Source organism: Lutjanus erythropterus, chromosome 10 (genome assembly GCF_056507025.1).
Source record: "Lutjanus erythropterus isolate fLutEry1 chromosome 10, fLutEry1.hap2, whole genome shotgun sequence".
NCBI lineage: Eukaryota > Metazoa > Chordata > Actinopteri > Lutjaniformes > Lutjanidae > Lutjanus > Lutjanus erythropterus.
Window position 1 is genome coordinate 39,029,673 of NC_139326.1, and position 22,065 is coordinate 39,051,737.

The window sequence follows — 22,065 nt, forward strand, 5'->3', positions numbered from 1 at the left end:
AAAATGTTTCAACAGATGCTTACAAATGTTGTGTTTTATCTGTTTTACTCATAGTGATATGTAATTTAACTATCGCTCAGGGGTCAGTACAGTATAAACTAATTTCCCCCTCACAAAAACACACACACACGCCTGCCTGTGTGCATGTATACCTGCCACACAAACCTCTACACTTCACATACTCACATTTTGTGCTTTAAAATGAATATTATAAGTGTTGTTGTTTTCATCATTTTTTTCTATTTTATTAAGTTTGTTGGCTGTAGCTTAATATTTACTGTACCGACATGAAAGTGACATCGATCTTCTCAAATAACTCTCAGCAAGAAAGTGAATAAGCAAATTCCACAAACCGTTGTCCCAAAACATAATTTAGCTACGTATTAGATAATGTACAGCAAAACTATAATTCAGCTATAATCCATTATCATTTTACTGGCCTCAGAATGTAAACATTTCTTATATATAGTTCCAGTAAATAGTTAATAGTAAATAGTTTGAAATCATAATGTAAGGAATATTACACAGCTTTGTTAAATACTCAATTATGACATTCTACAGTCCATTATTTCTGTTCTGTTTCTCTGTTTGTTATGTTTTGTTTTTATCATTGTTGTTGCCATTCTACATTTTTGTTACTACTCAGTTTCAGTCACTTATACTTACATATTATTTTCATATTGTTCTGTATTTTGTGTTCTTTATTTATGTGGAGGCTTTAAATAAGCCCTCTGGGTTTTCTGCCTCTCCCTGCACTGTATCTTATTTGTCATCTTTGCCATTTTTTTGAATATATTTTTTAAATTGTGCAAAATCAAAATCAAATCAAACTAAACCACTTTAGAAAGTGAGAATTATTTCATAATGTGTTATTTATCTATTTAACATTGAACACTGGGTCTCCATGTTAAACAGGTTGTCATTAACTGAAAATTAACTGTATGTGAGTGTCACTCCTGAGAAAATATTCACAAATGCTATTCAGCACAGGTGTGGAACCATACCATATAAATATATCCCCATCTACAGTATGATGCTGAGCCGGACAGATACAGGTTAAGTAGTAGTGTGAAACAAACTGCATGTAAATGGAATGATGTGACAGTATGGTCATAGGTCAGTCATTAAAAACCTGTAGCTAACTCATAGATGTCATACAGTCTATCTAATGTGCATGCTAAGATCACAGAGGAGATCGATATTCCCTGAGACGCACTCATGCCCTCCAGGAGCAGCTTGCTTGTTACATTAGGGAGCCTGTGGTGAATTAATAACAGAGAATGTGAAACTGATGGTATCATTGCAGTCCAAGCAGAGCAGCGGAGAGGCCAAGTGCTGATGAGAACACCTCCCATCAGAGGCTCAGGGAAGATAAAGATGATGAACACGCAGGTGACATGCCCCTCTAGAGCAGAGGAAAGCATGGAGGGAGGAGGGTCAAGTACAGGAAGGTTTTAGATGGGCGACGAGATGGCAGTGTGTCCCAGGCACAACAGTGCACACTGCAAAAAACACCCACTCTCACAAGCAATTTCACTTCATATACTGCATGTCTTACAGTCTTTTAAAGAGAAAATTCACCTCAAACAGCTGATGGTGATGTATCTTGTAATTCTGAGCTGACTTCTTCTCCTTCTACAATCATTACTTTGCAATAATAATAAACGATGCAGAAAGAAATCCAGTAAGGATGAGGTGATTTTACACTGACGGGATTCTTTCAATGCAGCTGCTCTGTGTTGTGTTTTGAGAAGAAAACTATTACTATTCAATTCAGGGAATATAGGGAATAACTGAGGTATGTCATTATATTAATGTTCTGAATGATGAGACATTTTGAACAGAGAAAGATCTTTTGCACACGTGTTACATGTTAAGTACAAGACAGATACTTGTTTGTTTAAACTCTTACTTGCTTGTAATTTCTCTACAACATATAAGTCATATGTGTGCAAAATGTCTGTGCTCAAGACGTCCAATCCCCGTCTCAGAATTGAGGTGTAAGTATAATCCACTTATTCTTGAGAACTGGGACAAAACTGTATTTTGAGTTGTTTTTTTTATTTTATTCTTTAATTACGTTGGAAAATAGAATTTAAAAGATAAAACTCTTGTCTTTTAAACCTTATAACATGCCAGCCTCCTAGTGATTACATTTTTTATTAAATGTAGACGTCAGCTATGTCAAGGGGGAAATCTGATGGAGTTGGTGTCTTACAGAGTTAACAAAATATTACATTTTTCATTTCATAGCGTAGTTGTAGTGAGCAGCCATTTTACTTTTCAAGGATTTCTTTTCATGTTAATCAAAATACACATTTTTAAACCATAATTCTTATTAAGCTTTGTCATGTTGACCTGTTCTGGTTGAGACACATCTGATAGCCATATTGTTGAATGAATTTGTCTAAAAGGTTTACCAGTGCTTGAGCAGGATTCTCACTTTTATAAACCAGGAAGTGACACCGGGGTCCTTAGGGTATGGGTAAAACATATATTTTAAAACAGAGATGATTGAAATGTAATGTATTACACTTGTGATATCAGTAGGTAAATAGTTTTTAGAGTTTTAAGACATTTAATACATTTTTAAATTGTTTAAAGTTGTGAAACTTTGTTTTCACAGAGCAAATTAAAGAAAAACAAAACATTTTATTTAAAAACAAACAAACATTTAAATTACATATATTTCATAAATAAAGAATACATTTAAATAATGGGATTAGTGGGTTTTTTTTGGTAAGACATGATATGTCCCAGTCTCAAGAATGGGTGAATTCCATACATTAGACAAGGCAGGTGTAGGAAGAGTGATTACACCAAACTACACCTCATCACTAAATAACTACTGGAGTTCAATACTACTGAAACAAACTATTGTATTTTGTAGAAAATACAGTTGCCTTCCTTATCTTGTGAAAAACCTGGATACATTTCAAGAAGTAAGACTGAATATGTGAGGAAATTACTTGTTTTTGCAGTGTTAGCCATGTATGTTTTCTCTCTCACATACATACACACAGAAAATGTCACAGACAGGCAAGATGAGAGAGGTAGAGGAGGCATTACCCCATGAAGCTCCTTCAAAACGATCCCAGCACAGAAACAGGAAGAAGGTCATGTCAATTAACACATAGCACAACACCACGACACACACACACACACACACACACACACACACACGCAGACACGCTTCTTGTTCTACCAGGATATGTGCTTTTGTGCTGATGTTCACATCCCTGATTTGTATACCTATTTACAAATATTAGCAACAGATAAATCATTAAAGACATATCAGACTAACAGAAAAAGCCATGACCAGCAGTACAGACAAGAATGGTTTGTTGAGTTGATAGCTTTCAGTATGTAGAACAGCCTGCTTCACTAAAACAGTGTCCAAGCTTATAGCAACCTCAAATCATCTCATTACATTCATATAGATTTGAAACAATATCAAGTGACAATGTTAAAGGGACAGTTCATCCCCAAAATACATATTTCTTTTCTAATCTGTTGTGCTATTTACTTATCTAGATTTGTTTTGGTGCAAGTTGCTGAGTTTTGTGAGATGTCTGTCTTCTCTCCAATATAATGGGACTGCCTGGCACTCGGCTTGTGGTGCTCAAAGCACCAAAAAACATTTGACAACTTCCATAGCAATGTCTTTTTCCTGAAATCATGACTCAGTTACTCAAGATAATCCACAGACCTTGTTGTGAAAAGCTTCATGAGGGAACTGCTTTATTTCTGCGGTTGAATCTCCCAGAAAAACTTTTTTCTAATAGAAAGAAAGTAGTTCCATCAGACTGCTCGCACGGTCTGTGGATTATCTTGAGTAACCGAGTCATGATTTCTAGAAAGTGCCCCTAATTTTGAATTTTGCAGCTGTATTTTTTGGCACTTTGAGCACCACAAGCTGAGCACCATCTAGTTCCATTACAGTGGAGAGAAGGCAGACCTCTCTATGATCGATATCTCCATAACTCTGCAACTCAGAACTATCTATAACTAACTATCTATCTATGGATAAATAACACAAAATATGCATTTTTGATTTTGGGGTCAGCTGTCCATTTAAATCCAACAATAAAACTATGTATTATAATTCTAGCTCAGTGAACACAGCAAAGTGGATGTTTTTACACTTGTGCATCCAAACAATTAGATTTGCATAATGCTGAGTCATCAGCTGAGGGTGGCAGAGTGACGAGGTTTCACAAGTGTTCATAGAACTTGAATTATAAGACATAAGCACTGTTGTATTTTTCTTTGTCTTGAAAAAAGGATCTTAAAGCTCAGACAATCTTTTTTTTTTTGTGGCTTAAACATACCAGTCGTTTCTCTTCTAATGAACTTGTGGCAGATGCTGCATGACACAGTCCATATTACAGATGTTCTAATGGAAGTTTGGCATATATGTTATACCTGACACACAAGACCACCAGATGCATCCACCGAATGTGACATTTTAGCTTATGACATAAAGGTAGGAGTTGTTAAACTTACGAAAATGCAAAAGCCACCAGCGCCCCACTGACCACTATGAAGTCCAGAATGTTCCACAGGTCTCTGAAGTAAGATCCAGGATGAAGCAGGAGGCCGAGGTCCACCATCTAAACCAAAGACACCACTGTTATGTCTCCTCATTTTTGATTCACTTTATTATACTTTATGCTGTTTGATTTTGTTTGATTTAAAGAAATAATCTCTCAAATCAATGTAAAGGAGAAATCTGTAATATATTTACCAATAAATAATAAATAACAAAATGGTATGTCATGATATGCCCTCAGTTATTAAGGAAACATGTTAAGTTGAAATACTTGCTTTACTTGACATGAACACTGTAGCCACGGTGTCCCAATTTGAAATTTCCATTCTAGACGTCAGTAACTGTTTTGTATGTCTGTTTTGTATGTCTAATCAGAGCTCAAATTAATGCAGAATCTGCGCAAAATGAGTCAGAGTCTGTTTATGAGTTGTAAGATATCATTAATAATTTTATAAATGGAGTAGATGTTTATAGATTGTTAAGTTGAGCAAATTGTTAATGGAGTTTGGCAGCAGTGAGACAGACAGCTACTAAACTCATGGTCCAGAGTGTGTTATTTCAGAGCAGTGGGCTTTTGCTGTCAGAATAACAGGCTGAACTTCAAATTGACAGACAACTGGCAGTTATAACCAGCTGACCTCCAGCCTGCCTGTGTCTGCCGTGTCTGAGGGGGAGGGGGAGGGGGTGGTGGGAAACAACTTACTTCAACCATAGATTATATATTAAACAGGATTATAACCTATTTAATATATAGTCTATAGCTCCACCTTGGTAGTTGGACTGCAGTACTCATTTTTGCACATGCAACGGTTACACACTGCTCCTTTAATTTTGATATGTAGCTATGTTATTAAGCTGGCACTAAGTGAATTATTATATAATACCTTAAGTAGTTATTGGCCCTCCTTTAATATTTATGTTTTGAAATTAATTAAATTGGATTTTAAGCGGCTCATTCTGAAGACATTTATAAATGATAAACTTTCAGATAAAAAAATGGTTTACCAGGAATCACTATTGTGTTAGATTAATCAGTAAATGACAGGAAAGGCATTGATTTTTATGAAAATACAGTGGATTATTAATATTGATATCCTGAGTACACCGCAGTGGTCACAGTGAGGTGAGGTCCTGGCACTTACATCTCCACATTCATCACTTAAGTACTTTCAGTAAGTAGAAAATGTAATGAGTCAGCAACTCGATTCTGATAAATTACAATCAGATACATGATAGTCATCGCAGATGAACTCTGAGAAGAAAAGTGCAGTGAAGACAGTGATGCCATGAGGTTATTAGTGTTTTAAATGTGTGCTGTCTTCATGCTGCTTACCTTGATCACCATTTCAAACGTGAACACCCCAGTGAAGGCGTAGTCCAGATATTTGAGCACCTGCAAAAGAGAAACTCAGTTAGTGCTGACCAAAGAGACATACTATCCTCTGCAGTCATGGCAGATGATGTGTGTGTAATAATCATGAAGATCATAGGCAACGCAAAGCAAGTTTATTTATATAGCACCATTTAGACACAAGGCAATTCAAAGCACTTTACAGGAGCATAGAAAAACATTAAAATAAAACGTTTAAAGAGCATTAAAATTTCATTCAAGATTAAAAAAAAGGAAGCTATAAAGCAGTCTGTTGATTTGTGTTCCTGGTTTTAGGCACCGCATGTTAAAAGGATAGTTCCAGTTATGTGAAGTGGGTTTGTAAGAGTACAGTCAGTGTATCACCTACAGGAGATGGCGGTCGACGTGCCTCCAGTTTGGAGAAGTAGCAGGAGAACTGATATAGGAAATTAAGCAATGTACAGCTGTGGACAGGGTCAGCAGCAAAACATATTTTAGACACCTAAAAATTCATTATCAGTTTAAGTGTATGCCATATTTAGAATATTTGTACCACTTTTCCAAGCATCCAACTGCCGTTATACAGTATAAGTCAAAAGTATAATTTTTTTAATTTGCTTGCCCCAAAAGTGCCAGTGGAAAAGCCTTACAGCAACACCTGTGTTCTGCAAGATAACTTTTTTGTTTTGCCAAATTAGTCTGGTGGCTTAAGAGAGAGCCATATTTTGGTTTTCTAACAATGGATCCTCACTGGAAAACACTGTCTGACAGCAAAGTAGAGAGGTGAAATAATTCTAAATATAGAGTACACAAAACTGATATTGATTGTTTTAGGTGGCTAAAATAGGCCTGGGCAATATTAGCTGCAAAACCTATCACGATAGTGAAGGTTGATACTGGACGATAACGCTAATTATTGATGTTGAAAGTCACACATGTTTTATACTCCAAGGAGAGGAAGTGGCCTAAGTGACAAAATGAAAAGGAAAATCAAAAAGAAAAAAAGACAAAATCAAATATCAATGTTTTTGACCAAATACCTCAATATCAATATTGCCACGTGGATATAATGACTAAGTGAATAAGTAAATGCACATAATAAAACAGCTAGAAAATGACTGTTTTTTTTTTTCTGCAATTCATTCAACACAGCAGGACATTGCTTAGCTTCCTACATCGGTACTCCTGCTGCTTCTCCAAACTGAGGGTGTGTCGACCACCATCTACTGCAGGTAATACACTGACTGTGGATCAGAATGTCACACAATCTCACTTGAAAAAATTACAACTATCCCTTTAATGTGTTCTCATTGAACACCACCAGAGTCAGTGATTGATTAAGGAAAGACAGAGTATCTATGTTCTGATTTCTTAACAGGTTAATTTACTTCATTAACTGAACTAACAGGCCAAACTCCACACTAACCAGAACTAACCTTCATTTTTTTGTACATGTGAATATAGTAAATATCATGTGTTTATGTGTAAATAAACACTGTGTGTCTCACATTGTTGCGAGGGGCATTCGTCCAGACAGGGTCCTCTGCTGCCAAAGCGATACTGCTCATAGCAATGACAACCAGGATGGACATCTCGAAATAACGCAGAGTCACAATGTAGTGACATAACCGCCTGACCCTGAGGGGAGAGACAGAGACAGGGACAGACGGAGGGAGAAACAGTAAGCAAAAGAGACAGATATAACACAGACTGGCTTGTGGCAGCAGCTACTATCTCCTCACTGTTTATTTGCTGAAACCCACATGATAAGTCTAAGACTTGGATCAAAATAAAGCCAGGCTCTCAGTCAGAAGATCCTCATAAAGGAAAATGTTAAACGAGAACAAACCTTAAAGCTTATAATGACACCAAACAGAGCAAAACTGTGCTTTTTTCATACTTTTCATATTGGAGCCTGTACTGTGTCACAAATCCACACAGAAAGCAGTAGCATGAGGCAACCTGCAGCCCTCAGACAATAAATAACTACTGGTAACATGAAGCATAAGATTTATGCTCTGATTTATTCTCAGTGTATGTGACATGGTGGATCTGTGGAGCTTTATGTATTTGGACCTCCTCTAGGAGTCAGAAAGTGAGTGTTAAGCTGTAGCTGTTAAATCATAACACATACTGAAAAAAACACCAGTGTCTAAAATGTAAAGGCATGTGATTATTTCAGTGAATAAGTCTTCTCTTCTTCAACATGTTCCCACTTTCTATTTAAAATTCAAATATTTCTCTCTGCAGTATAAACTATACATTGCATAATTGTATTTGTTTACACAGAGATCCCACTGAGGCAGCCACCCTCTGAGGCGTATACCCTGCTCCCATTCACCTGCCCCACATCTGGTCTCAGATGCTGTCTCCGCCAACCCCAAGAATGAATACACACTAACAAAAAAATGGAGATACGCAAGGAAGCATGTTTGATCTTTTTACGTGATGCGTTTCTTTCTTGAGGTTATTTTTAAGCTAAATAAATAAATAAATAAATATTAAAGATAAATAAATAGTCACACTGTAAAGTAAAATATTTTTTTATTTTGAAAGACTGTAATGCTTTGTAAAATAATTAAAATGAATTTAAATATTACAAAAGCTAAAAGTATTTTTGTGATTAAAATCATATTATATACAACTGTGGAATTAAGAAAAAACAATAAACAAATATTTTGTAGAAACATGTCAGGAGGTAGATGTGTGTCTGTGTGCTCTTGAGTGTTTGTAGATTCTGTTCTTCCATTAAAAATAAATCCCAAATAAGAAAACTGACTAAAGCAAGAATCCTCCTGAAATGCTGCAAGTTCTAAGAATAAATTTCTTCTTACAAACGAATAGGGAATGAGGCCCAGTAACTACAGAAAAAAAGACAGTCTTCTTGTGGATGGCCTTGTTCACTCATGTAGGTCACACAGAGGGATCATGAATAAACTGACACTGTCACAGAACTTGTTCCTTGCAGTAGCTTTAATAAGCTGAGAAAGACCAAATAACCAAAAGCTTGGCCTGCACTGGACGTAAGCATGCAGAGACGTCCTTTCTCCACATTTTCCTTTTTTATTTCTGTTTGGACCTTAGCAGTGTGTGAAGGAGTGTGGTCTAAAGAAAAGCAAAGCAAACACAGAATAAAATTGGAGCTAAAGGATAACAGGTAACCATAATGCAGACAATAAACTGCATGCATCAAAACCAAGACCAGCTACCACTGCCTGCTGTGTGAGTGCTGCTATAGGTAGTTGACAGTGTGTTTACGTGAAGGTTTATGAGCACACTGAGGAGATGGACACTGGTAGTGAGAGGTGCAGGTCTCTGGAGAAGCAGCACTTTACTGCTTTTAAGAGGAGGAAAGGCAGAGAGGGAACAGCTCACACACAAACAGGCTTGTGAGACCTCAGTCAGCACTCACTGTGTTGTAGGATTGTGTGACTCCAGGTACTGATATGATGATGTGCTAGGTTAAAAGAGCTGATATCTTACAATCTCTCCATGGTCTACATGTCCTACAGGAGGAGAAGGAGTGGATGATGGAGGTTGAGGTGACTCACGGATTGGTCTGTCCAAACATGAACATGGAGCTATAAGGCAGGATGGGTTTGGGTCCACTTTGACCTAGGTCCTCCAGCGTCTTCTCATTCATGGGCATTGTCTCACAGTCAATACTGTTCACTGGGGAGACACAGAGTTCGATTACAGCAATGCAGGCAAGAGTCATGACAGTCACACCTGAATACTAAACAACTGTCTGTAACAACAGATCATTCACTTAACTAATGGACAAAAAACACACTTCTTGACTGTGTTGCACTGACTCTAAATACGTGTTAAAGCACCAGTTGACTCCAAAATCTTGGATATAGGTATTTGTGTATATATAAATGTATATGTTAATGTGTATTAGTATATTTTACTCCACTGTGTTGTTATCAGGCACTCCTGGAAAAGAGGCCTCAGCCTCAGTCGGTCACTGCTAAAACAAAAGATTAAAAAAAAAGAAGAAAAAAAGTATTTTTCCCTGGCCTGTTGTACTATTTTTTTTTTTTGGTGTGAGTTGCAGAGTTTTGGAAATATCAGTGTATCAGATATCAGATCTCAGAGATGTTGGTCTTCTTTACAATAAAATGGAGCTTAATGGCACTCAGCTCATGGTGCTCAAAGCAGCTTTCTTCTTCTAGTAGAAAGAAAGTAGTTCCAGTTGATTCTAAAAAGGTTCTGGTAGATTCTCCTGCAAATACAAAGTAGTTCCTGCATGAAACTGGTCATATCAAAGTCTGCTGATTATCTTGGGACATGGTTTGAAAGAAACACTGGTCTTGAATTTTTCAAATGTATTTTTTGGTGCTTTGAGTGCCACAAGCCAGCTATGGCTAATATCTCCAAAACTCTGCAAGTCACACCAAAAAAATCTAGATGATAAATCGCACTACAGGCCAGGAAGAAAATGTGCATTTTTGATTTGGGGTTGAACTGTCCCTGTAAATGTAATGACAGTCATAGGAGTGATCTCAGTCACATGATGTGTGCATAATCCTGCAGGCCTCAGGTGGTACTGACGTTGTATGAGGGTGGTCTCTCCAGGTGGGGAGGTGACAGTCACAGGAGGAATGTGGATGGAAGTTTGACCTGTTCGCCTGACGTTCCTCTGGTTGTCTGAGTCCTCTGGTCTGTCAGGAGGCCAGTTGGCCCCACCAGAGCCCTGCTGGGGGGAGATGGCCAGGGACTCCCCCTCTGAGTCACCAAACCTGTCCACAGAACAGAACCAGCATCTTTAGAATACACAGTGCATCGCCAAACAATATCTCACAGTACCTGCCACCACATTTCATTTGACTTCACAAAGATTGATGGATCTGGTGGAACATTTACAGATAAACGGTAACATAATTTAATACTGCAGGGTCAAACTGAGGTTTTACAGTAAATTCAGATCCGAAGTACACTTTTCATTTGCCTTTCAAAAGACAAGTGTGCTGCAAAATGATTAGGACAGTGACATGCTTTCATTTTACTGGCTTTGTTCTCTAGCATGCTAAATTTGAAATCGAACAGTGACAATGAGTTTTGAGCGCTGACTTTCAGCTTCAAGGACAGTGTTCCAATCACAGTGTGGCCGTTGAAGGAAGCCCTGATCGGTGATTGGTGGGGGCTGCAAAATGTGGGCTTCGTGGTTTTTGGGATTGGTTACTTTAGCAAGTCTGTTGCATTCACCGAAACTACAATATACAGCAAAATATATGACAACAACCTATATGTAGCATTAATCACAAGGATTATACTGCCTCCTACATGTGAAGGTGTAGACATGTGGCAGGGTGTGCTTTTGTCATATCATGGCTGTGTGTATCATGTCCCATAATGTGATCACAAATGAGTTCAACTTAGATTTTAATTAATTTATTCATCTATAAAAACCATCTATAAAAAGTTCAAAAGTAAGATGATGAATGTGTCAGAACCATGGACAGCATCAGGAGGAGAGGGGAGACAGAGGCTTTCAAAGCCTCTTAGTATTACCAAATTTTAAAAAGAGATGGAGAAAATGAGATATGGATCAGGCTGCTGTGGGACAGACACAAATGATATAAGGTCCCAATAATGGTCAAATCTCTAATAATTGAATGATCAGAAGTGTTCCATATAAGACATTTCTACTGTTGGTCACCCCTGAATTGCCATATGATGCATTGTGGACTAATATTTTGTTGACAATGTCCAAACCTTGATGTTTTACAGTGAACCATGCTGCTGCATACAGGCTGCAATGATAGTAGCAGCAACAGTAGAAGAAGAACAGCTTAAACAACATGGATGTTCAGCACTGAGTGAATAAAGTTACAGTTTAATATAAAAGATACAGTTCATTATCATTACCAGTGAACACAGCATTGACCCCTTTCAAAATAAAAGTCTGATAATGGTTTAATGGTAAGAAAAATGCTTATGACTGTCTTTGCTAGATTTTTAATTTATGATATTTCCATGATGGCCTTGCGGGTAATATGAAACCTTTCAGTGGGCCGCATCCAGCCCCCGCACCGCATTTTGCCCAGTTCTGACTTAGAGACACCATACATAAATGGTGAATAGGACTACGTACATGATCCAGTGTCCTGTTCCTGTTTCAGAGGTTCTTTTATGTTAGGATGTCATTTATGCTGCTTTATGCTTTCTTATGTTGCATTCTGTTGATTGATGATTGTTGTAGCATGTGATGTGAGACACATTTGCGTGTGAACAGACAATAAAGTGTTGTCTTATGTGCCTGATGTCAGTGACAGATGGTAGGCGTTTCTTACATCCAGTCTATTCTGCAGTTTTGTTTTTGTGGCTGACACAGTGGAGCTGCCTGCTTCACAGGCTGCTGAACAGAGTCATTTGATCACATTGTTATTACAAGTCATATGGCCTTGTGCCTACTGTTCATGCTGCTACATGTTTAAATCATTTTTATGTATTACTGCCTGAAGATAAAATCAGAGTTAGATTTATATTTCAAAGAACTGTTGAATTAGAAATGTTATAAGATGATGGTTGACTATATAGAATTTTTCGTGATTAAACTGAATCTCCCTCAAATCAGTCATCTGACCTCAAACTGAGCCTGTGTTCCACTGCATAACACCAGACCGAAAAGTCAGATACCATGTGTCTCCTGATGTCAATGGCTTGTGGACTTCAGATAGTCACTGACTACAAAGAATTTACAACCGAGTAATAAATATGATAACTTATTTAGGTTTATGTAAATGTATCAAATTACCTCCCCCAAATCATAGAGCAACAATCCCACCACTGTTCATCTGATGTGGTTGTAAACACACTCAAATTAAACCTGAGAGGCAACACTTCAACCTCATGATTTGTCTCACTTCAAATCCGTATATTTGAGTAGAAAGATTTGTTAAAAAGTGCCACTGTCCTAATACTTTCTGAAATTAAAGGGATAGTTCACCCAAAAATGAAAAATTTAGTCATTACCTACTCACCCTCATGCTGACTGAAGGTCAGTTTAGTCTTTTAGTCCACAAAACACTGCTGGAGTTTCACAGGAAAACAGTGCTGCAGAATCTCTCAAACAATGGAAGTGAATGGTGACCAGTTTTCAAATGGAAAAAACAACAGAATAAAAACATAACTTGACTTGGTGTAATCCAAGTCTCCTAAAGCCCAAACATGCCAAGTTTACTGGATCTTCACTGTAGATCCTTATCTTGGAGCCATGTTCACATGCACACTGTCTGAACTGTGTGTGTGTGTTGTGATGGTGTGCAAATGGTATGCTGAGGCTTTAGGAGACTTGGATTACACGAGACAAGCAGTATGGAGACTTTTTCTTGATTGTTTTTTTGTTTTTTCCAGTTGTTTGAAAACTGGTCACCATTCACCTCCATTATTTGGGAGATTCTGTAACACTGTTTTCCTGTGAAACTCCAGCAGAGTTTTGTGGACGAACAAAATAAACTCGGTCCTCAATCGGCATGAGGGTGAGTAGACAATGACTGAATTTTCATTTTTGGGTGAACTATCCCTTTAAACAGATGTGACTATCCACTGTTTATGGCTGGGTCTCATTGAAAAAAATTCGATACTGATACCCATATTGATACTTTGACTTTGATACCAATTTTGCCACCAATTTTCTAAAATCCATTTCAACAAAAATAAAATGACATTACCCGTTATACTACAATGACTCATCCCATGCAGTTTTTACTCTCTATACTCCACAAGTGGGGTTAATTCATGCCTTGTCCCAAAATTCACACTAAAGTATTACAAACTGCTGCTCAGCAGACCAGATAAATCCACTGCACTCATGTGAGCATCTAAGCACCATCTCCACATCCACTTTCCTTCCTCAAAAGGTAAAAATAAATGTCCAAATAATCTGTGGACACTGTTGGCTGACCTGGCTGCACCCTGACAGAGAAACCTCTTGAATCACTCAATGATGCTCCAATCTGCTCCTCCATGTTTGTTAAAATGTTCAAATTTCCTGCTGTCCTTTAGCGTTATTTCCTTTCCATTCCCTTTCTTTTTTCTGAGTTTAACTTTAGCTGTCAGATGTCAGTGACTTATTGCTTTGTGGTTTGCACACAGCACTTCCATCTGCTGCCCTTATACGGATTTATTTTGGTGTGTCAATATGCTCATAGTAAACTTCCTGGAATGCACCTTCAATTTAAGATCAAACATCATTCATCAACACACTCAGGTAAGTACGAACAGACTTGGTACTTAGGATTTTCGTATTTCCCTCATACTGCTTTGTTTAACCACAAATATAAGAGAAAAATAAAAAACAATGATAATACGATAATCATCCTCATCTCAGGTTAAATGAGCTTGGAGTCCTGTAAAGTCGCTGTTGGGAGACAGTTTGGATTTTTACCTGTGACTGTGGGTCTTCTCTCTCTCGTTGGACTCCTCCCCTTCGACTGTGGACTGACCCCTGGATCCATGAGTCCGATGTCTCCTCCTCTCTCCATTGACACCGCTGTCTCCTCTGGAATTCCTGTCCCCGTCCCTGTTAGATGACCGTCCATCTTTGTGGCGGGACCTCCGCTCTCCCCTCCCTCCACTGTTCACAGTCCCATTGCCCCCTCGGGACTGGCGGTGTGAGTGATGATGGCGATGCTCCCTCTCGCTTGTGACTCCTCCACCTCCGCTGTCGTCCACTGAGCTCTGATGGTGGTGTCTCCTGCCTCCCTCTCGGCTACGGGACCTCTCACCCTTCCCCTCTTTGCAGCGGCTGCCGTCGTGGTCTTTGGAGCGGCTGTGGTGGACGTGGTGGCCCCCATCCTTACTGGTGTCACCATTATCGTTGGTCTCCTCTCTGGTCCTGGTCCGGTCCCTGTCTCTGTGGCGGTGGTGGCGGCGGGGCTGGTGAGGCACATGAGGAGGAGGAGGAGGAGGGTCAGCGGCAGTCTCAGCCTCCTCTGGCATGCTGGGCGTGTGATGGTGGTGCTGGTGGCCGCCCAGCAGAGGCCCGTCCCGAGGTTCGACGACCAGCGGCCGGTCGAGGTGGGTCTTCATGTCGGGACGGATGTGGAGGGCCGAGGACAGCCGGAGACGCTCCTCAGGCTCCAGCTCGCAGTAGAGGGCCTCACAGCTCGCCCGGTTCTGCCTCCTCAGCTGGTTGGCCCTCTGCTCCCACACTGACATCGTCTTCACAGACTTCTGCTGCTCCTTACTGGGGAGGGGCAGAAGAACCAGACAAATCTGAACCACTGAGACTGATATCGGCATATAAAAAACTGTGTAAATCTTCTTCTAAACTCTGTATTTTGATGTCAGCGCCACAGTTTGCTCACAACAGTTTGTCATCTCTACAAAGGATATCCAATGAATACACTGACAGGCATGGTTTTCATGTTTATGTACTTAACACTTTATGACTTCATGGCACATAAAACCAGCAGTATATTTCATTTTACATCTCATGATGGCACATATAGTCCCTACATGCTGAATGATTTACAGTATGACCGAGGTGCAATGGAGCTTTCAACACAGCAAACCACTCACTGGGTCCATTTATCACAGTCTACTGTGGAGAGAGCCCATCCATGGATATGCCTGAACAAAAGCCAAGCATGGCCACATTACCATGCGTTGACATGCTACTTTTCTCTGTCAATGCCTGGTTGTAATACACTGCTTTGAAATGACTGAATACATGCACTTTTGATACTCTAGGAAATAAGTAGCCCTGATCAGACAGAGTGCTTTGTAACAGCCTTTGTAATTGTTTTCCGTAAGTGTAAAGTGTTTTGCTCGCTGCTTTTGTGTTGCTGAGCGCCTCATGTTTTTCCACTCCATCTCTCCTAGACCTTTTCCAATGTCAAATTCAAGTGCTTTCCAAGTATTTTCAAGCAGGAGTTGTGAATTACATATTACATACATAATTCCTTCATTACATCACACAAGATATTAGTGTGCTATAAAAAAACAAAAATTGTTTTGGGAAACATAAGAAAAACATGACAAAGTTTAATATTTAAAAATGTGTTACCAGTCTGGAAGTAGACTTGGTATCCTATATAACTTAGCCAAGCCAATCCCACTTATTTTATTTCTTTATCTAAAATGTGAACTATTCTGTCAGCTGGCGATTTATTATTAAAATTGTGTAATTCAAGTGTTTTCAAGGACTTCCAGCATCCATATGAGCCCTGTTTTGTTGTTCACACTGTCATTGTTCAGGTGAAGTCTGAATCAGCTAGTGTCTGAAGTACAGTTGTATTATTTGGGAACAGCCTCTCACCTAAGAATACTCTGCCTGTCCATTTTTTTTATACGTTTGTTTATTCATTAGGTACATTAGGTGGCTACTAAGTAGTAGGGTTTGGCAAGTCGATGAATACATTGGCCATTGGCTGAGTCCATTGGCAGTTGTTTTTTTTGGGAGGTCCATTTTTGTCATTTCACTTTGTTAATTTAATTTTCTGCATGACACAGTATACATGAAGTGAGCCAGAGGATGAGTGAGAGGAAAACAGCTTGTAGAGACAGAATATTTTCACATCAAATAGAGATTTATGGCTTTATTTCAACCACTGTCGAGTTGGTCAACAGCGGAAAGGTTGACCACAACAATGTTGGTGAGGTTTACTTTGTTTCTGTCTGTCTAGTTTGATTGAAGTGTGTTTTACGGAAATAAAAGCTTGTCTTAGTTTGGTAAAAAAAACAAACAAACAAAGAAACAGAAACTTGAATTCAGAATGTGATCAGTTGTACTTTTCAGTTTAATAAGGACAACAGATGTTTGTTTGATTTATTTTTTGGACATAGTGAATGTAACATAGCAAATTTTTTGGCTCACATACAGCTCACAGTTGCGCAAATATATCAGTGATTATCAGTTGTTGAGCTTACAGTGGCTGGATGGAAATTCTTCACAAATCACCCAGCCTTACTAAGTAGTTAACTATCCAAAAAATAAAAGGTAAGATCTGTGAGTTTTCTTAATAGAAAATAAAGGTTAGGCTTGCTTAATGCCAGGTGATTTGGTGAATGTCTAGAAACACTCTGTCTGATCATGGCCTATCTCTTCACCTGATTCTGAAAAATCAAACTGCACGTTACAATGCCATCTTTTAATGTGGCATTTCATCAGAGAAGTCAATCTGTTCACGACACAGATTAGGAACAGACAACAACTTTATCCCATGTTCTCAATGCTCCATCATCCTGCAATTTTTTTTTTCATACTCACCGTCTACATATGTAGAACAGGCGTACATTCTACATATGTAAAACTGAACTACAACCTTTTGAACTCCTGCTGAGAGGTGGATGGACAACATGGGACTGGACTCACTAAATGAACAGAAAAGCCTGTGACATGGTGTGCATGACAGGAATGCAGGGCAGATCACTTTCATTTATGTGGCCTTGCTTTCAAGAATGTACATAATGACAACATGATTATGAATCATCATCGACCACCTCGCTAGAGGCGGTTGGCTTTACCTCAGGTAGTGATGGACTGGGGTGCAGACATAACTCCTACAAACACATAAAGGGAGCAACATTGAAACAAACAGAGGGAGAGAAGGAACTTCAAAGGGACAGAAACAGGTTACAGACAAAAGCACAGAGGGGGCAAATAAGCTTCAGGAAACTAACACAGGGAGAAACATGTACAGTAGAGACGCAAAATTATCCAAAAACCCAAAAGAAATAGTTTTTGCTGAAAAGAAGCAGGGGGATAATGGGGACGGGGCAGTGGAGTTAGAGCAAATTCTCATTATTACTGATGCTATTTTTAGCCTTGGTCTCAGTGGAGAGTGTAAAAACTGCATTGCAAATGCCAATACCCAGGCTCTCAGTTGTTTGAACTATATTGTAGAGTTTTCATTTACTGAAAATTGTAATCTATACAAATGAAATTAGAAGCCAAACAAATTTTTAAAATAGTCTAAGAAATACAGTTTCATTGTCAGTTAAAACTGCTCTTGTTGTTAGACCTACAGCTGCAATAAACAAACTCTCTGTGGGTCGTCTTCACATCACTGATTAAACTTGATATAATATTTTTGGATGTGGTGTGATAAAGTGTAAGGGATCTGGTATTATTGTTACTGGGTATTCAATGTACAGACACAGCTCATTTCACTCTCAACACTCAAGTCCCAGTGGTGACACCTGACCAGGTGAAGTTGTTCAGGATCCACATTCTATACATACATTTTATCATTTTATGTAGGATGCACAATATAGATTTATTTTCAGTCAGTAATGATAAATGATAATTACCTGCTTCTCATGGCAGGTACAGATAAGATAACTGATAATATGACATTTTTGTGTTAAAAATAAGTTTAATCTGTAGTTTTTACGCAGCTGAAGGTATTTTTTTGTCTAAGATTCCAAATGAAATGCTTCGACAAAATCTGTCAAAATCTAATTTGTGTCATATATATATATATATATATATATATATATATATATATATATATATATATATATATATATATATATATATATGTATATATATACATATATATATATATACATATGTATATAGACTGATATAACTAGATAGGCCAATATCAGCTGATAATTTATCTGCCTCAATATTTATTGTGCATCTCTATTTAATGAATCAGAAAAAATGTCATTAATGTCTGTATTTAATGTGGTATTTGTTCATTACACAACATCTATTGCATGTGTGTCCATCCTGGATTATGAGGGGGATCTGTGGCTCTTCCTGAGCTTTCTTCTATTTTTTCCCTGTTAAAAGGGTTTTTTGGAGGAGTTTTTCTTTAGGATGTCGAGGGTCTATAGGACACAAGGTGTCAGGCAGTGTATAGATTGTAAAGCCCTCTGAGGAAATTTGTGATCTGTGATATTTCTCTATATAAATCAAATTTGACTTTAAATTTACTTGCACCCATCAAATGAGTAAGCTTCGTCAGTGTCCCTATGCCTCAAACTATGACACTGTAGGTAAATCAATATTGTCATTTCTGGAAAAACCTCTCTAGTGCTATGTTTTAATGTGCCATCTATGACAGGTGTATAAAGAGTAAGAAGGTCCATGTATGGAGGATGCAGGGTGGACTGATGAGTCAAACAAACACAGGACTTTAACCAAATCGACTGAGTTTCATGTTTGTGTAAAATTAAGAGTCAATACTGACTTCTTTTTACGTAGATAACGTAAAGTGACGTAATGTGACATTATGTAACGTCTCGTAAAGTAACGTGATGTAACATAATGTAACGTAACATAACATAACCTAACCTAATGTACATATAAACCTTATGTATGTAACATTACATATGATCTTTCCCTAAACCTACCCAAGTAGTGTACCTTTATTTTGAAAGTCTACCTGGACGCTGCATGTTTATTATAATATTATTATCATAACCTGACTGTGGAGCCCTGTACGTGCAACACTTGACACAAGAGGGATACCTGTAGCTTTTAAGTTTGAGACGTGGGGGCACTGACCAAACTGCCGTATTTGACAAGTTGGGAGTGAGAACGTGTTGATGTACACAGTAGGTGCAAAGACACGTCAGGAATGAATAACTAAGTGAAAAGCTACTTGACAGTCAGTAAGGCTTCTTTTAGTGTTTTTGATGGATGTTGTTACATTTAAAAATACTGAAGACAGGAACTAAACTGACATTATTCTAGATTTTTCTTATTGTCAAGAAATCCAATGAAAAGACCGAAACCAGTAATGTCTCTTGTTACTTTTTGACTTTCCTAACCTGTTCATTGGTTAATATTGAAGGCATATTTCTTTAAAAACTAACACAGCAGTAATATCATACAATACATATTCACAACCAGCTTGGGAAAATGAATCACAGCTGTAAATATATGTAATGAACAGATACAGTATGAAAAATGATATCTTGAAATCTACAGAAGGAGAGGTGCAGTCACTGATAAAAATCATTCTCAGACAGAAGGATGTCGATCACAAACAGTCAGATACCATGATCACCGACACAGACACTCGTGACACTCGTCGATCACAGAGAAATAATAAAAATAGAACAAAGGAATGGAAATATTGAAACACACACACGCAGCTCTGTCAGAAGGTGTGAGCACAGAGCAGCTGTCATGTTGTTATGGACAATTCACACAGAAGAATGACATAATGATGAGACCAGAGGAAGACAGGGTTTGGCAGCTGAAGAAGAGGGATGAGAGGAGGGCAATGGCAGGATTTAAACATTGTAACAGAGAGGTAATAACTCACAGTGAGTTAACGCTGCAGATGGATGAGCTGCTAGAGTGCGCGTTACCTCGACTGCGTGTTAGAAAACTGCACATGCACAAAACAAAAATGGGGGAGGGGGGGACATAATATAGGATGGAGTCAGAGAAAACAGCCAGACACCATTCGACATTTCTCTGTCTTCTCTGCGTCCTTTAGCCTCCCATCACATTTCAATGCGATGGGCAGTGAGAGCTCAGAAATACAACACTAAGACTGAACCAGAAAGGAAGTGTCACACAATGGACCGTCAGGGACATACTGACTGCCGTAGTGACAGTTTACTCAGCTACAGTGAGCAAAGAAAAAATATCATTAGAGCCCAGATATGACAGAGTATGCTCATACTGAAATCAAACTACAGAATTTTACTGATATTTGTACAGGTAAAACTACTCTGGATATAAACATAATGTCATGAGTGGAGCTGAAAATATTTCCTACACTATTTGGCTAAATATTGAGATCATAATGTTGGGACTCGGTGGCAGCAGCTTGTAAATGTCAGTTTCCGTGGTGAATATTGAGCTGTTACATCTGTAAATACAGCAACATGTTCTCACTCCCTCCTCTTCAAATATGACAACTTGGTCAGCTTCAAACTATGTCACTCTACATACCCATCTAGCATTACTTTTGCACACCCAGCAGTCAAGGTAGGAATAATAAATATGCATCATCTGGGTAGACTTTCAAAATAAAGGCACAAAAAAATTGCTTGGCTGAGTGTAGGCAACAAAACTACTTTGGTAGGTTTACATAATGTGACATAAGGCAATGTAACATATGTCTTAGATATAGTGACTGAAGTCTCCTGTCCCCCACTGATTTGTGTGGATTTATCCATGCTTTTATTTTTTCCTGCTCAGACGACTGTAACATGCTTTATTCCGGTATCTACCAGAGCTCCCTCCATCGACTCTAACTGATACACAATACGCCCCTCATGCTTTACCAAAAAATACTCATACATCACTGTGTTAGCCAACTTTCACTATCTGCCTGTAGCATTCCATATTGATTTTAAAATGTGACTTTTTTAACTTTTAAAGCTTTAAATGGCCTCACTCAAAATTATGTAAAAGACCTACTGAGTCCATATATTTGGTCTCTGAGACCCGTGGATGCAGCTCTACTGGTTGTCCCCAGATCACAGCTCGTGACCAAAGGTGATCGGGACTTTGCTGTGCGAGCCCCCAGACTGTGGAACATTTACCCTACTGAAATCAGACGGGCTACATCACTGGCATCTTTTATATTCTCCCTTAAAGACTTCTTTTACAGGAATGCTTTTATGAATTGTTAATTGCATTCAATAGGTTTTATCTCTGTGTTTTGGTCATTTAAATTTTGTTAGCTGACTGACCCATCCATCCACCCCACCTCCTCCACATGCAAACTTTTTACACTACATCACCTGACTACACACACATCAAAACATAATGTTAAAGTGAATCCAGAAGGGAAACCTACACCATCATAGTTTGAAGCATAGCAACACTGACCAAGCTGCTGTATTTGATTCAGTAAGAGTAAGAACAGTAATAAGTAGATCGGGAGAACTTGGCATTCTTTGATAAATGTCTGATGGACCTCGATAAAGAACTCGCAGGATTTAGCATCATTTGGAAGCGTGTTTGTGTCCACCAATAGTCACTCTGTTTTAGCACTGGTTTGGGCTCCACCAGCTCCTGAAAAACATATCTGGCTCTTTAGCTGCTAAATGCTTCACTGGGAGGGGAGCTGATTCCTACGTCTTTGTGAGTATGTCATTAGTGATTCTATTCACATCATACAGTCATTGTATCCACAAAAACATTGATTACTGCAACTTAGGGCTGGGCAATATGGTTTATAAAAATGATCTTGATATTTTTAGGCTATTCCTCAATATACAATATATACTG

General features: G+C 38.5%; 1 protein-coding gene across 1 annotated transcript in view; it reads right to left on the reverse strand.

Annotated features, from left to right (window-relative positions):
• Positions 1–22,065, reverse strand: part of cacna1ba (calcium channel, voltage-dependent, N type, alpha 1B subunit, a) — a 162,922-nt gene that overhangs the window by 71,356 nt on the left and 69,501 nt on the right. Inside the window, exons 15-24 of the mRNA XM_084729269.1 lie at positions 20,141–20,206; positions 19,964–19,996; positions 17,382–17,417; positions 14,299–15,099; positions 10,461–10,648; positions 9,455–9,575; positions 7,412–7,541; positions 5,886–5,945; positions 4,507–4,613; positions 3,070–3,081 (exon numbers count right to left, since the gene is read on the reverse strand). Coding sequence (XP_084585395.1) covers positions 3,070–3,081; positions 4,507–4,613; positions 5,886–5,945; positions 7,412–7,541; positions 9,455–9,575; positions 10,461–10,648; positions 14,299–15,099; positions 17,382–17,417; positions 19,964–19,996; positions 20,141–20,206 — 1,554 coding nt within the window. The remainder of the gene's footprint in view (positions 1–3,069; positions 3,082–4,506; positions 4,614–5,885; positions 5,946–7,411; positions 7,542–9,454; positions 9,576–10,460; positions 10,649–14,298; positions 15,100–17,381; positions 17,418–19,963; positions 19,997–20,140; positions 20,207–22,065) is intronic.